General features: G+C 40.0%; 1 protein-coding gene across 1 annotated transcript in view; it reads right to left on the bottom strand.

Moving 5' to 3' along the window:
* Positions 1 to 1,008: 1,008 nt before the first annotated feature.
* LOC106599445 (high affinity 3',5'-cyclic-AMP phosphodiesterase 7A) overlaps positions 1,009 to 17,300 on the bottom strand; it is a 32,264-nt gene continuing 15,972 nt past the window's right edge. The window contains exons 2-13 of the mRNA XM_014190680.3: positions 11,606 to 11,666; positions 9,120 to 9,209; positions 7,615 to 7,769; positions 7,444 to 7,507; positions 7,025 to 7,120; positions 6,769 to 6,869; positions 6,359 to 6,490; positions 5,978 to 6,069; positions 3,818 to 3,962; positions 3,449 to 3,545; positions 3,239 to 3,319; positions 1,009 to 2,928 (exon numbers count right to left, since the gene is read on the bottom strand). Coding sequence (XP_014046155.1) covers positions 2,702 to 2,928; positions 3,239 to 3,319; positions 3,449 to 3,545; positions 3,818 to 3,962; positions 5,978 to 6,069; positions 6,359 to 6,490; positions 6,769 to 6,869; positions 7,025 to 7,120; positions 7,444 to 7,507; positions 7,615 to 7,769; positions 9,120 to 9,209; positions 11,606 to 11,666 — 1,341 coding nt within the window. The 3' untranslated portion in view covers positions 1,009 to 2,701. The remainder of the gene's footprint in view (positions 2,929 to 3,238; positions 3,320 to 3,448; positions 3,546 to 3,817; positions 3,963 to 5,977; positions 6,070 to 6,358; positions 6,491 to 6,768; positions 6,870 to 7,024; positions 7,121 to 7,443; positions 7,508 to 7,614; positions 7,770 to 9,119; positions 9,210 to 11,605; positions 11,667 to 17,300) is intronic.

Here is a 17,300-nt window from a genome sequence, read left to right as displayed (position 1 = left end):
CTGTTGCCTTTTTATATATCTAGACAAAGATGTTTTGAGTGTACATGGTGGCCATTTTGGATTCCTAACATAGTTGAAGTACACAAAAATATTGAGTACAGGTACACACAACCATATAAATCTAATTTAAAACATGTACATATACAGGTGATTCAACAACCATTTAACAATATTGTAGCAGCCATATTGAATTTAGAGACAAATCTAATGGGGGCTCCTTACATATTTGCAAGACTAGGGGCTGAATATGTAACAATCCACAGAGGAACCTTTGACTGAATTTGTTTTACAGTTTTCAGTGTCTGAGCCCACTTGCCTTAGAGCTGATTGCAATAGCCACAACATCAACACATGTAACTGTATGCATTTGTTGTCAGGGAGGACCATACAATATTGAATGAAAGCCAAGTTCATCATAAATATTCATAGTTGATATTTACACGTATTGTATCCGTGTGCTTACAGGTCTATATTCCCAAAATGGTCCATATTCCCAAAATGCTTAACATATCCTAATGCTGTGTGTGTGTATATCTATCAATTGAACCACTTTTGTAGTAAAATATTTGTTTACAACCATCCATTTCATATATATTCACTGTTCCTAGGCCATCATTGAAAATAAGAATTTGTTCTTAGCTGACTTGCCTAGTTAAATAAAGGTAAACTAAAAATTAAAAATGGGAGAAGTTAGAGATATGGGAAAAAGTCAGAGAAAAACGAAAGTCCTTTTTGAGGATGGATCTCTAGCCCACTAGATCTGTATTAATGGCAGACCTCTACAAAGTGATATGTCGATACAATAAAACCACAGATCAAAGGGAAACCTTTATCAGTATCTTTAATTGAAAATAAAATATCAACACTATCAAAACCCAATCATGCCTTTGCACTCTTATTTATCCCTCCTCTATGCAAAACCCCAGAGAGAATAGAACATTCTTTGTAGAACTGTAAAGAAGAACGGCTGGGGTTTGAAACTGGACAGAGGAAAATAAAGCAAACGCATAAGTGTGACAAGTTGTTTTATTAATGAAAATGTAACTGCAACTGGCATGTATCAAAATATCAATTTGGCAAAGCTTTTCACAAAATAGTTTGCCATGCAAGTTCCTACCCAAAAATGACTTACATCAAAATGGTAAAAAGTTTTATCAAACAGTCTTGCAATAGTAACCAGAAAATACACATTTTTGCCATAATATGAAAAGCACCGGTTTTCATTCGATATACTGAAAGTCCAACCAGATACACAATCGTGTCTTGTGTACAGAATCAAAAAACAATACCAAAAATAAATTAAATATGGAATGTTTTATTTTATGACTGGATCACTGTCCAATCTACAAATGCCAAGTCATTTCCTTTTCACACCAGAGGAAAACAGTCGGACAATGCATTGAGAGAAGACGATCAAAAAAAAATAAAAATAAAAAAAAAAATAAAAAAATAAAATGGTTTGGTCACTTAGTTTTGTGCATAGTTTAAAGGTATCTGTTGCCAGTCTTAAAAGTTGTCTGTTTGCATTCTAGAAAGGGCTTCGACTCTCTAAAATAACATTGTAGATCATGGCACAGCCCTACCAGAGGCAGACCACCTAATATCAACTTTAATAAGTAGTCATGCTGTTTATACCCTCAACTCAGGTCATCCGTTACTAGTATGGAAGAGTGGTTATTCAAGTGTTGAAAGAATGTTAATGCCATAAAAATAGAATCTAGATTGTATTTCTATGGTTAAGGCCACACGCATGCCCTGTTTCCCCATTACAAAACATTGTTATTAGGCTACGGTTAAATCCCCAACACTGTACACCATATCAGTAAAGAAATACATTGATTTCATACCACATCCAATGGACTTTTTTCACATAAGTAGTCTCTGAGCTGACTGACTATTGGGTCATAAAACCTGTTATAGTTCACAGTGCAAGGAGCAACGAACAGACCAAAACAGTCCTTTTAGGGCATTTGTGTTGTTCTGCAATCAGATGTTTGTTCAGTGTGTTGTCAACAGGACAAGTACTTCATGTGAGTGGTTATTCACATACAGTATGAACTTTTTTTTACAGAACCAATGTTTAATTTGTGAAATGCAGCACAAAAGACGCTTGTAAACAGTCTTCAGAGGCAGCAGTGAAGTGGGCTCGTCACATTTCTCGTACGAGGAAGTATTACTATTAGTCTGAAATGCAGCAACAAACAGAAGCTTGTCTCATTCATTCAACATGAACCTCTCTTTGAATACAAGGTTTCCTCACTTTAAAAACATGAACAAAATGTTTGCAAATGGCACTTTAAATCAGAAGGGTCTTGTTGAAAACATTCCCTTCAGGTCTCTGTTAAAAGGGTGATGTGTCAAATTAGTGATGTCAGAGCAGAACTACAGTACAAAATTAAATAAAAATACATACAGCAGAAGCAACATGAGGTATATATGTATTGCTCTATGTTAAAGTAAAGGGTCCAAATTCAATAAATTAAGTTAAATTACATAAAAAACAAAAACAGTGGTTAACCTAGATGTGGAGCGTGTGGCTGAGTTGCTGTGGTGCAGGGAGTGCTGGGTAATGTAGTTTCTGTCGGATGCGGAGATTCGTTTACATTTACATTTAAGTCATTTAGCAGACGCTCTTATCCAGAGCGACTTACAAATTTCACTCTTTCTCACCTCACCGTGGGCGCCAGTCATGCTTGGCATGTCATGACCCTTTGCTTCCCTGAGGTAATACTTTGGAGTTTGAGTCTTTGGTGGCAGGAGTCCTCTGTTCCTCTGAGACCCTACTAGAGCTAGCCTCCTGCTTGTCCTTCCCCTCCTTCCAGCCTTGCTTGTTCAGGCTCAGGTGGCTCATCATGGTCATGGACAGCCGTGTGTCAGAGAAGCGTGACCATTCCACAAAGAGAGGCTCTACCACGTACGCCATGAAGCCTACAGGAGAAGACATCTATCATTCAGAGCAAGTTCTGACAATAAATCACACAATGCTGCTAAAGTCAGAAGAAGAAAAACCCAACCACAAGCAAATGTATAAATATTAAGTAGGAGCACATTTGAAATCATTGTCAGTAGCCTTATCCGAGCCAGAATCAGCCGGAGGCCAGGAGGATCTACTATGACTGTAGCATGAGGCAGCTTGATGTACAAGTACACCCCTGGACAGGGCACTAAATCATAGTAAAATATAAATTAATGATATACTTAATCATATGCAGACTTAGATTAAGAGGGGTAACCTTACCAATCTGTATATTGGCAACCGAGTTGGATTGCCTGTCACAGAGTGGGGTTACTTCAAGATTATGTTTCCGCTCAATGTCACCTGATGAAAAGAAGGATTGGTTAATACTTAGTATATCAACAGCACTGTCACGCTTGGTTGCACTCTTAATAAACACCTGGATTAAGATTAGAGAGGATTAGCCCAGTACAGAGTTTCGGGGTACAGTACCTTGGTGGAAGAACTCCTCCGTCACTTTCTCGCTCCACTGTTTGCTGAGTTTCCACGGGCGGCAGGGGTTGCAGATGTCCGCACACTTCAGAGCCATCTTTACAAGGTCAATGAGGAAAACAGAGCGGAGACTCAGGAAAAGGACAACATGTAACTCAGTTTGTCTTGGTGTCTCTTTCCTCTCCATCAGCCTCATCCACATGGACGATTCACTTTCACCGTTTCAAGCTGCACATTTTGCAACACTTCAGTCCTTCAGAGATTCGCATGATCTCTTAACGCCACAAATCACATCACAACAGTTCAAAAGGGTGATGGATAGTACAGTCATTTATGCTGCTTTTGTTAGGTGGGAAACACCTTTCTCACCTGAAGGATAAAGTGTCGATGTCCTCCGTTAGTGAGGCAGAGCTCTCCCTTGTCCAAGTGTGTCCTGAACTCTGAAAGATAGTCATTCTGCCTGCTGATGTCCGTAGCCAGAATCAGGGATCCAAGCCTCTCCTCCATGTTCAATCTAAATGACAACAACATCAAATCAATATTTATTAGTATATACAGTAATGCAACAGTTATTTTCATAAACAAACGAAAAGGCCTTTTTTACTGCAATGTTGCAATGGGTGATTACACAAGTCTGAAGACACATTTAAATGAGCTAAATCTGGGGACCCCATAGTTAGTATTACACTACCGGTCAAAAGTTTCAGAACACCTACTGATTCAAGGGTTTTTCTTTATTTGTTTTTACTATTTTCTACATTGTACAATAATAGTGAAGACATCAAAACTATGAAATAACACATATGGAATCATGTAGTAACCAAAAAAAAGTGTTAAACAAATCAGAAGAGATTCTTCAAATAGCAACCCTTTGCCTTGATGACAGCTTTGTACACTCTTGGTATTCTTCTCAACAAGCTTCATGAGGTAGTCACTTGGAATGAATTTCAATTAACAGGTTTGCCGCCTTAAAAGTTAATTTGTGGAATGTGTTTCCTTCTTAATGAGTTTGAGCCAAACAGTTGTGTTGTGACAAGGTAGGGGGTATACAGAAGATAGCCATATTTGGTAAAATACCAAGTCCATATTACGGCAAGAACAGCTCAAATAAGCAAAGAGAAACGACTGTCCATCATTACTTTAAGACGTGAAGGTCAGTCAATACGGAAAATTTCAAGAACTTTTAAAGTTTCTTCAAGTGCAGTCTCAAAAACCATCAAGCGCTTTGATGAAACTGGCTCTCATGAGGACCGCCACAGGAATGGAAGACCCAGAGTTACCTCTGCTGCAGAGGAAAAGTTAATTAGTTACCAGACTCGAAAATTGCAGCCCAAATAAAGGCTTCAGAGTTTAAGTAACAGACACATCAACAAGCAATGGACATTAGACCAGTGGAAATGTGTCCTTTGGTCAGGAGTCCAAATTTGAGATTTTTGGTTCCAACCGCTGCGTCTCCACATCTGTTCTCCGCAGCGAAGAACAGATGATCTCCGCATGTGTGGTTCCCACTTTGAAGCATGGAGGACGAGGTGTGATGGTGCTTTGCTGGTGACACTGTCTGTGATTGATTTAGAATTCAAGGCACACTTAACCAGCATGGCTACCACAGCATTCTGCAGCGATATCCCATCTGGTTTGGGCTTAGTGGGACTATCATTTGTTTTTCAACAGGACAATGACCCAACACACCACCAGGCTGTGTAAGGGCTATTTGACCAAGGAGCGTGATGCGTTATTGACTGTACGTTTGTTTATCCCATGTGTAACTCTGTGTTGTTTGTGTCGCACTGCTTTGCTCTATCTTGGCCAGGTCACAGTTGTAAATGAGAACTTGTTCTCAACTGGCCTACCTGGTTAAATAAAGGTGAAATATATATATTTTTTTAAAGATGGAGTGCTGCATCAGATGACCTGGCCTTCAAAATGCCCCAACCTCAACCAAATAAAGATGAGTCGAACCGCAGAGTGAAGGAAAATCATTCCAGGTGAAGCTGGTTGAGAGAATGCCAAGAGTGTGCAAAGCTGTCATCAAGGCAAAGGGTGGCTATTTGAAGAATCTCAAATATAAATACATTTTGATTTGTTGACATTTTTTTGGTTACTACATGATTCCATACGGGTTATTTCATAATTTTGATGTCTTCACTATTATTCTACAAAGTAGAAAATAGTAAAAATAAAAATAATTTAAAACCTTGAATGAGTAGGTGTTCTAAAACTTTGACCAGTAGTGTACATAAACTAAATGTCTTAGTGGATGTAGATGTGGTCAAATAGACTAGATCTGATCACTGGCAGTAATCACATGCATCTCATATAACCAAATCAAGCACATTACATAGCGATCCTAATCCAAGCAAACTTTTTTCACAGCACACATCAAAACACCAGATTTGAGGAAACTAAATTCAGAGGATGGCCTCTCATTCTCTGTATCTAGTAACAAAACAAAAACGTGTGTCTCTCTCCCCCTAAGGGGACAAATCAAGTTTGAATTTAATATAGCAGGTGCCCTGTCTGTGAACTGACCTGTCTTCAGTGGGGAGGTGGGACAGCAGGTCTGATTCACGGAGCAGGCCCACCGCAGACTTCCAGTGGTGATTCTCCAAAACTGAGCTATTCTACAAAATGGCAAACACAACCCCAAAAAATACTTGTATTACTCATTACAGAGGTCAATATATTATACATGGGCTAGTTGATGTCTGATGCCAGCTATTAACATGCATTTCAAAGTCATTCAACATTTGATGGAAAACTACATCAGCATTTTATCCATCAGAGACTCAAATAATGACGAGTAGAGAGAGAGAGTAGAGTAGTACTTTACTGATCCCAGTTTGGGAAATTGTTTAATCACCACAAGCATCAGCATTGAGCCCATGCGTTATTTCCAGTACAGGGCCTTACCTTGTACAGTGCTGCAAGGTAATGGTCCGTTTTGATGAGGAAAGGCTGGTTGACACCTGGATGGTCCAGATCATGGGTGGCAGCAGCAAGCAGACCCAGCAGGATATCACAGGAGGTCAGCGTCTCAGCAAGCTGCAAACACACAGAACCCTCCTCATCAGACTCCTCACCAAGAGTCACAGTTGGAATAAACCTCTCCAGGTGTACTTGTAGAGTTAATATTTTACTGAAGGATACAAGCTCAAATGTCTTACCAGAATCTACACATCCTTCTACAAATTAAAACAAACACAAAAAACACATACAGGGTTTCGAGTATCGATATACTTTATGACCTTATTCTTACAGAGCATATAATTCAGGTGTAGATGAGCAATTTGTTAGTGGTAAACCATGTCATTTGTTCTCACCTTGGGCTCCTGCAAGTAGCAATACATGGCCTGAGTCACATCTGCAGCGTGGACTGCATTGTGGTAGGGGTTCTGGCAGTGGTAGTCCTCTTGAATCATGACTAATAACAACAAACACATTGGTTATTCAGTTAATCTGCAGATGGTTTCAACTATGCATCACCATCATCAAGTAGACAATATTGGGTTTAAATAAATCCATGTCCCAATGCAATATGGTGTATTTAATCATTTCAAAATGTATTTATTTCCATACCTAAAAATCTCCTAAGTTTAACCATGTCCAACTGGAAGAGCTCAATTAACCCATACGTGTTGAATAAGTGAAAGGTCAGGTTGACGAGGCTGTTCCCTGTCAGAAAGCAGAACAAAAACAATGAATTAACAAATGCATAATAACATTACAGTTTGTAATAACAGACAAGGGACACAGTCTTACTCTTTAATCTAAAGTTGAACTCCAACCACATATAATTAGTCTGACTAGCAAAACGCCATCCACGACAAAATCACATTTCATTCTCCAAATTTATACAAACTATTATGTTTCATGACTGAACATTATTCATATAGAAATGGAGAGCAATGTGTCAAGGTGAGCCATAAAGCCAGCATGTATTGCATCTGCAATTCTTAAACAGCAGAGGGCAACAATCACCTAGGAAAACACCGTACCGTTCGTAAGTCTGTCAAACAGGAAAATATCAAAGTTCCAGTTTCCAACCTTCTGCAGCATTAACTGAAACATATGAAATATTATACAGTTAGGCCTGCTCAGTGATACTACAACACTAACATCTACAGAAAATATGTACTGTTGCTAGATAGATTGGCAGCGGCACTGACCTTGGCTTGACCTGTGAAGTCATCGTCAAGGATGTAGCCTAGAGGGTTGGAGGCTGGGATGCCGTGAAAGAACCGTGACGAGTGGAGGTACCTCTGAAAGCTCAGCAGCCTTCGGACATTCCTGGCAGACACAGGCCGCGCAGCCTCAGGTCGGGCTATGGAAACATAAGTACAGAACCATTTACATTAGCTATGGTTGAAATGCACTGACTTTCTTTTAAAGCTAAGCCAAGTTTATATAGCTAACAACTGAATCCATTTCCAGTAAGAGTAACATCATGCTTTGTTGCATTATCTTTCAAGAAGATGTCTATATTTTCTTTCTTTTCCATAAAGTCTACTTTCAAGTTGCAGTTAGCTAGCTAGGTCACATGTTGTTAAAACAAACACTAGGATTTGTCTGTTGGCTTTTTGAGGTCTAGAACACTGAAAAGTTTTCAAACAAAATTCTGTCACAGAATTCCATACTCTTCATCTGCTTGTAAAACAAAGGGATGTACACTCTCTGTATTAAAACCATAGCACTGCATATCATTCAGGACAACGTAAAATACACACCAATACAATAAGTCAATAACAAAATCGGGCTGATACTGTTAGTTGGTTTGTTGTACTAACAGCAATATACAACAGATGCATTTCACAGAGTGTGAATAACCTATGTTTACTGTGGAACTTTTTGAAAAGACGAAGGAAGACTACCAAGCCAATTCAAACAGTGAGTATCTACACGGACAGAGGACAAACAGAGGATTTGAGCCTGCCATACTGTGGCCACCCCCACCACTGTGACTAGTGCAAAGGGGTGTGAGTGTGCAGACATGCTGCTGACACAGCAGTCCATTCTCCAGCCAGCTGGCAGCCCACCAATCTCAGTCCTGCATTGTCAACGCACACTCACCAACCATGGCAGACTAGCAAGCCTCAAAAAGCCTCTTGCAGCAAACTAGCATTCTAGAAAATTATTCGAAAGATCAAGGCACCTACAGACAGAGCCAGAACAAATGAATGTCTAATGTGTAACAGCCGATGGTCCCCAACAATTCTAAAATGCAATATCGATTGCTGGAAAATGTTGCACAGTCAGCAAACACAATACATAAGATCACATCAATAGGACAGCCAGCTGGATGGCTTCCATTTATCAATTTGTTAGAGACACTTTGAACAATGGTCTTTTTATAGACCTTTTCAGACAATTCAATTTGACAAGTGACTAATATCATAAATGCTTTCATTTCATTAATTCAAGCAGATGACAGTTTATAAGTAGCAAGAATAGCACATCCATTAGATGCACTACCTACATTTACATTAGTGATGTTTAGTGTTTACTTCATACAGTATCTGCCATTTAGTTCATACGTCTATGTATCAGACAAAGGGTTACTTCGATCATAAGAGCAACAAATCATGGATTGCAAAAAGGTTCAGCTTCTTTATTGATAGAAGATATTTCAAGGGGTGGTGGCACATTGAAATGGGAGTTTTTGGTTCTTACTTACAGTGCAAAGTTCGGAAATCGACATACAAGTAGGGATGAGACCCTCTTCGCTCTGGTTCAAACCCCACCTGGCTTCTGACTCTCACATCTCCTAGAAGGAATGGGAAAACATCGTCCTCAAGGTACTTGCAATAATGAGGGGTTTCATTTAGTAAATCATTGGGCCTGTTAAGACTGAGGCTGTGTCCCAAATGGCACCCTATGCAGTGCAATACTTTTGACCAGGGCCCCTAAGGCATCTGATCAAAAGTTGTGCACTTTATAGGGTATAGGGTGCCATTTGGAAAGCAAAGGCTGAGGCGACACAGACAAAGCTAAACAGGAAGCCTGGCTGTGACACAGTGCCAAAGTGACTATTAGTATTCACACTGGTGTCAGTGTAGAGCTGGAGAAGAGGCAGGCCTCTCTATTCAGACTAGATCAAAACAGACTCTGCAGTTTTACGAGATAAGAGTTACGGAGTTAATGGGTAATACAATATGTTATCTAGTTAGGAGACATCTTATATCTTACATTCCTCACCGGTGATATAAAATATATTTAAGTACTGTTATCCATACGGACTAAGAAAGAGTAAGTGTTTAAGATCCTGTATTCATAAGAGAGTGAATAAAGGATCTTAAAACAAAAACACATACACTTTCTCAGTCAGTATAGCTAGGTAAGAATACCCACAGATATACACACAAAATTGGAAATGAAAGACATTGCAGCAGCAGAGAGATTGCTTACAGGGGCTTGCGAAAGTATTCACCCACCTTGGCATTTTTCCTATTTTGTTGCCTTACAACCTGGAATTAAAATGTATTTTTGGTGGGTTTGTATCATTTGATTTACACAACATGCCTACCACTTTGAAGGTGCAAAATATTTTTTTTATTGTGAAACAAACAAGAAATAAGACAAACAAAACATGAAAAAAAGCGTGCATAAATATTCACCGCCCAAAGTCAATACATTGTAGAGCCACCTGTTGCAGCAATTACAGCTGCAAGTCTCTTGGGGTATGTCTCTATAAGCTTGGCACATCTAGCCACTGGGATATTTTGCCCATTCTTCAAGGCAAAACTGCTCCAGCTCCTTCAAGTTGGATGGGTTCCGCTGATGTACAGCAATCTTTAAGTCATATCACAGATTCTCAATTGGATTGAGTTCTGGGCTTTGACTAGGCCATTCCAAGACATTTAAATGTTTCCCCTTCAACCACTTGAGTGTTGCTTTAGTAGTATGCTTAGGGTCATTGTCCTGCTGGAAGGTGAACCTCAGTCCCAGTCTCAAATCTCTGGAAGACAAACAGGTTTCCCTCAAGAATTTCCCTGTATTTAGCGCCATCCATCATTCCTTCAATTCTGACCAGTTTCCCAGTCCCTGCCGATGAAAAACATGGTGGATGGTGTTCTAAGGTGGTGAGAGATGTTGGGTTTGCGCCAGACATAGTATTTTCCTTGATGGCCAAAAAGCTCAATTTTAGTCTCCATCTAGCCAGAGTACCTTCTTCCATATGTTTGGGGAGTATCCCACATGCTTTGGGGAGTCTCCCACATTTGCTTATTTTTTTCTTTAAGCAATGGATTTTTTCTGGCTACTCTTCCGTAAAGCCCAGCTCTATGGAGTGTACGGCTTAAGGTGGTCCTATGGACAGATACTCCAATCTCTGCTGTGGAGCTTTGTAGCTCCTTCAGGGTTATCTTTGGTCTCTTTGTTGCCTCTCTGGTTAATGCCCTCCTTGCTTGGTCTGTGAGTTTTGGTGGGTGGCCCTCTCTTGGCTGGTTTGTTGTGGTGCCATATTCTTTCCATGTTTTAATAATGGATTTAAATTGTGCTCCATGGGATGTTCAAAGTTTTGGATATTCTTTTATAACCCAACCCTGATCCGTACTTCTCCACAACTTTGTTCCTGACCTGTTTGGAGAGCTCCTCGGTCTTCATGGTGCCGCTTGCTTGGTGGCACCCCTTGCTTAGTCGTGTTGCAGACTATGGGGCCTTTCAGAACAGGTGTATGTATACACTGAGATCATGTGACAGATCATGTGACACTTAAATAAAGTCCACCTGTATGCAATCTAACTAATTATGTGACTTCTGAAGGTAATTGGTTGCACCAGATCTTATTTAGGGGCTTCATAGCAAAGGGGTGAATACATATGCACGCCGCACCACTTTTCCTTAAAAAAATGTTTTTAAACAAGTATTTTTTTTCATTTCACTTCACCAATTTGCATTATTTTGTGTATGTCCATTACATGAAATCCAAATAAAAATCTATTTAAATTACAGGTTGTTAATGCAACAAAATAGGAAAAACGCCAAGGGGGATGAATACTTTTGCAAGGCACTGTATCTACTGAATAACAAACACACATCAAACCATTACTTAAATAATCAATATCCTCATGGATGGTGAAAAGGTAGGTGAAGGTCATACGATATGTTAAAATATTCATGGAGTGATACAAAAAAATCCAGTGAATATCATGACATACGTACCGAGCATCCGAATGTAGAGAGCCGTTTGATCCTCACTGTCATAGGAGATCGCCCCTCGTCTCTGCAAGAAGAGGATAATTTAGACAAACTCCTAGAATAAAACAATTGTTGGGGGTGTTTTGTTCTCCTCTAGGAAAAGGATGACGCAAATGTTGCAAATTCCCCTAGGTTGTGAGCTGCATTTCAAAAGCTCTCCAAATGAATTTACATAAAAACTTTAATGACGTACATTTTAAACTGGGGGGGGGGGTAAAATAAGCAGGTTAGCATTTTTTGTCATGAATCTTGTTCTGGAAGCAGTCACAAGCTGGCACAGCCAAAGTCATAATCAGGTTTTAAACCTAACCGTAACCACACGGCGAACCTGCATGTCAATTAAGGCATCCCCCCGCACCTCTCTGATTCAGAGGGGTTGGGTTAAATGCGGAAGACACATTTCGGTTGAAAACATTCAGTTGGACAACTGACTAGGTATCCCCCTTCCCCTTTAACCCTAATGCCTAACCCTAACCTTAAAGAGCAAAAAGCTTTTTTCTTTTTTTTTGTGCCAATTTTGACTTTTTGGCTGTGGAATCTGACTTTGTGGATGTGTTATCTAGTGGAAACCAGCACGCAGCCCAGTCAGTTCCTCTCCTCTCCCTCTGCAGCAAATGCTGGCTCAGTGCCACATCTGGGTGTCCCCAGATGGCCTCAAATTCGAACTATGACGTCAATCTGTGCAACCTATTTGTATAAATGATATTCCCCCATCAGCCCATCCCTAGCTGCATAAGTGTTGTTGAATGCAAAGGCATAAAACATAAATGCCATACGGGCTTCTTTGGCCAGTGGCTGTATTTATACAGTCTTGCAAGTGACCTTGCATTGAAGTTAGATTACAAGACCTGATATCAAATTAACTACTGGGCTATACCATACCAGTACACAACTGTAAGCCAAGTCAAAAAAGATCACAGAGGACTGACAGCGAACAGGGGTGATTACAGAGTAATATGCTTCAGGGGGTGACCATGGAGGGAGGCCAAGGAAGGCTGACCTACAATATAGGAGCTGGGCAATTCCACACAAGATTGGCCCAAAGATAATTGATGTTTTGGATCTTCCTGAAATGAAATCCATAGAAAGACCATTTGGGGGAAGGTTTGGCATAACTTTGAAATCTGTATCCAAAATAATTATTGAGAAATAACTAATTCAAGTTGGGAGATGTGACACTTTGGCCTGCTTTCAGACACTACAACAATGAGTCTGTAGATGCTTTCAAAATATAGTTTTGGTGTCATTTGAAACTTACCGTGTGCTCTGAAATATGATTAGTGTTAAGATTAAGAACACCATTTCTGTACATACATTTATGTATAATTAAAAATACATATACAGTCGTGGCAAAAAGTTTTGAGAATGACACAAATATTAATTTCCACAAAGTTTGCTGCTTCAGTGTCTTTAGATATTTTTGTCAGATGTTACTATGGAATACTGAAGTATAATTACAAGCATTCCATAAGTGTCAAAGGCTTTTATTGACAATTACATGAAGTTGATGCAAAGAGTCAATATTTGCAGTGTTGGACCTTCTTTTTCAAGACCTCTGCAATCCACCCTGGCATGCTGTCAATTAACTTCTGGGCCACATCCTGACTGATGGCAGCCCATTCTTGCATAATCAATGCTTGGAGTTTGTCAGAATTTCTGGGTTTTTGTTTGTCCACCCGCCTCTTGAGGATTGACCACAAGTCTGGGGAGGTCTGGGGAGTTTCCTGGCCATGGACCCAAAATATCGTTGTTTTGTTCCCCGAGCCACTTAGTTATCACTTTTGCCTTATGGCAAGGTGCTCCATCATGCTGGAAAAGGCATTGTTCGTCACCAAACTGTTCCTGGATGGTTGGGAGAAGTTGCTCTCGGAGGACGTGTTGGTACCATTCTTTATTCATGGCTGTGTTCTTAGGCAAAATTGTGAGTGAGCCCACTCCCTTGGCTGAGAAGCAACCCCACACATGAATGGTCTCAGGATGCTTTACTGTTGGCATGACACAGGACTGATGGTAGCACTCACCTCGTCTTCTCTGGACAAGCTTTTTTTCCGGATGCCCCAAACAATCGGAAATGGGATTCATCAGAGAAAATGACTTTACCCCAGTCCTCAGCAGTCCAATCCCTGTACCTCTGGCAGAATATCAGTCTGTCCCTGATGTTTTTCCTGGAGAGAAGTGGCTTCTTTGCTGCCCTTCTTGACAACAGGCCATCCTCCAAAAGTCTTCGCCTCACTGTGCGTGCAGATGCACTCACACCTGCCTGCTGCCATTCCTGAGCAAGCTCTGTACTGGTGGTGCCCCAATCCCGCAGCTGAATCAAATTTAGGAGACGGTCCTGTCGCTTGCTGGACTTTTTTGGGCGCCCTGAAGCCTTCTTCACAACTTGTTGTAACCATGATTGACAGAGAAAGTACAATGATTCCAAGCACCACCCTCCTTTTCAAGCTTCCAGTCTGTTATTCGAACTCAATCAGCATGACAGAGTGATCTCCAGCCTTGTCCTCGTCAACACTCACACCTGTGTTAATGAGAGAATCACTGACATGATGTCAGCTGGTCCTTTTGTGGCAGGGCTGAAATGCAGCGGAAATATATTTTTGGGATTCCGTTCATTTGCATGGCAAAGAGGGATTTTGCAATTAATTACAATTCATCTGATCACTCTTCATAACATTCTGGAGTATATGCAAATTGCCATCATACAAACTGAGGCAGCAGACTTTGTAAAAAATTCATATTTGTGTCATTCTCAAAACTTTTGTCCACGACTGTACACAGTGTATGTAAATCTCTCAAAAGTACCCTTTTTGCTTTTGTTCATTTTGGACATACTGTTTGAAAGAAGAATACTTTACAAGTATATCACATTTCCAGTGTTGGCTCTGATACTTCTGAAGTTATGATACATCATCAATATCTTTGGGCCAATCTCGTATGGAATGACCCAGCTGACCCAAAATTGTGGTTGGTGGGTCATCATGCGCTTCTACTCTAAACGTAACCAATTGAGTAGCAGGCAAACTGCACAGCAATGAACTAGAATCAACCCTGTTAGTGCATGTATGGACAAGCCTAGGTCATCATGTAAATTGTTACTTTAAAACAGTCAGTTGTACGAACGGAGTATAGAAAGTGTGCCAATGATTTTGTTCACAAATCAAAGCATGTCTCTTCCACTTGATTATCTGTGAGAAGAGAACCCTTGCCAAGGTTTGACAGTGTTACAGTACTGTTAATGGGTTGTTCCACGAAATGAGTGCCTTGTGTGTGCGTCCCTTTGATATTTTAAGTAGAAATTGTAGATATTTTTTTTTTACATTTTAAGGAAGTTTCTTGGCAATTTCTCGCATGGCCTTAATTTCTCAGAACAAGAGTAGACTGACGAGTTTCAGAAGGAAGGTCTTTGTTAGCCAACACAACGTGCCATTGGAACACATGAGTGATGGTTGCTGATAATGGGGCTCTGTACGCCTATGTAGATATATTTTTTTTTTTATGGAATAAGAAAATCTGCCGTTTCCATCTACAATAGTCATTTACAACATTAACAATGTCTACGCTGTATTTCTGATCAATCGGATGTTATTTTAATGGACAGAAATGTGCTTTTCTTTCAAAAACAAGGAGATTTCTAAGTGACCCCAAACTTTTTAATGGTAGTGTTCATGTAGGTAGAGTTAGTGACTATGTATAAATAATAACAGAGAGTAGCAGCAGCATAAAAGGGGGGGGGGGGAGCTTATGCCGCCTCCCCGTTGCACACAACAAGCTTCCATTCCCCCTGTTACAAGGGGTCTTACGGCTAATTTAAGATGAAAATGTCAACCCTGTTAAGGTCAACTCTAATTACTTTATTTGGCAGCAATTACTATAGCAATTTAACGTCGAGATGGGAAAATTAGTTTTTTAATGAAGTTGAACTCTATGACAGAATGTTAAAATTAGTTGAAATTATAAGTTCTATATGTCCAAGTTACACTTCTCAAAAGGCATCGAATTGGTGGAACAACCCGAATACTGGCTGCGACACCTGTCTGTTTACAGAGTTGTTTTCCCATTGTGTTTATGGAGCAGCTAATGACAAAGTATATATAAAGTATATACTGACATGGATTGGACATTGTGCTACTTCTCTACTATTTTACAGAGTGAGAGTAATCTATTCCACTGTCTGACTCATCCTCTCTCTAGTTTATCATCCTCATTTCAAACCTCATACTGTCAATTGCACAAGGTCTTAGTTTATGGGCAGACAATACTATAACATTACATATTGCCTAGGTTATAGTTTAAAAAAAGCTAATCTAATATGAACTAAAACAGACAAAGCAGTATATGAAGCCTTGGTTTGAAGGCAGTATTTGTAGTACCAACAATGCCATTGTTAACACAAATCAGTTGTTTATGGCAGCCAGAGCCGGGGTATATCAGGCCCTCACACAAGGGCTGTAAGACATCCAAACTTTCTGTGCCCAAATGTGCTTCAGACAAGCTATCCAGACAAGCAACTGGCATCTCCCTTTACATGGCGCTATGTGGGCTGTGCCGGCTTGGCTCGCTGCACTCCAAACACTGTGGCGTCTGTCAGGCTGGGACGGACATATGCCTCCATTCCTCACGCCACTCGCTCCTGTTAAAATGCTTGACCTTAGATGCTACATTCACAAGTCAACACACAACTGCTGCTCACGACTGTGCTCTCAGCGTAATCTCAATGCAAGTGGACTGGCTTCATCATTCAATAAATCTCAGTACGTCATCGTGATTGATTACTTTTGACAATGGAATCAGACACACACAACATCCTTTCAAACACAGGGGTACAGTTTCTTCCAAAAACCATAAAGTTTGGTGAATGAACAGAAATGCACTGTTATTCCTCGCTACCCACAATTTCTTCTAACTCAACATCACATTCAGATGATTTATTTCAACCCTGTGTCCCAACTCAGTTATCCATCATAAAACTCCTAAAGACTTTCTACGACTGGCCTGTCTTAAGTCCACCAATAAAATAATCAATGGATGATGTTTCTATGATTCTGCTGCTAAACCAATATACTACTACTACTTCTGTTACTACACATACTACCACTGTACTACTACTACCAGGGATCTAAAAAAATAAAATAAATTTTGGTAACACTGGTGCTCCCAATTTTAAGAAGTTAGGAGCACCAGAACATTTTTTTTTTTAACTGATTGAGATACAGCCTATATTAATTCTAGATACTTTTGAAGCACATGTTGTGCCCTAGAAACTAATATGTACCACTGTAAAGGCATTTGTTTATTATAAAGGGTTTATTATTAAGAGTCCATGATTACAAGTTATCAAACCAGTTCACACAGTTGGTTAACTGTGGAGACGCCTTTAGTGGAGACGCCTTCCAGTTTTTCTGCTCCATATGTTTGGAATAATCTCCCCAAAACAGTACTCAGAGGCCTTAGTGTCCCTGAGACAGGTTAGAAGTTGGACAGAAGAATTTTTAATAAAGAATGTGTTTAAGTTGATTGTGTTTTGTAGGAAAAGATTGTGCCAACAGATATGGCAGCTCTGCTTCTAGCTCCTAAGCAACAGTTGCAGTGTTTTTTTGTGTGTGCTATTTCTTAAATCATTAGCCCAGAATGTTTTTGGTGTTATTACATACAGCCGGAA

This window comes from Salmo salar, chromosome 03, assembly GCF_965601325.2.
Source record: "Salmo salar chromosome 03, fSalSal1, whole genome shotgun sequence".
NCBI classification, from domain to species: Eukaryota; Metazoa; Chordata; class Actinopteri; order Salmoniformes; family Salmonidae; genus Salmo; species Salmo salar.
The sequence above is the reverse complement of the archived record's forward strand: the minus strand, read 5'-3'. Positions and strand labels throughout refer to the sequence as shown.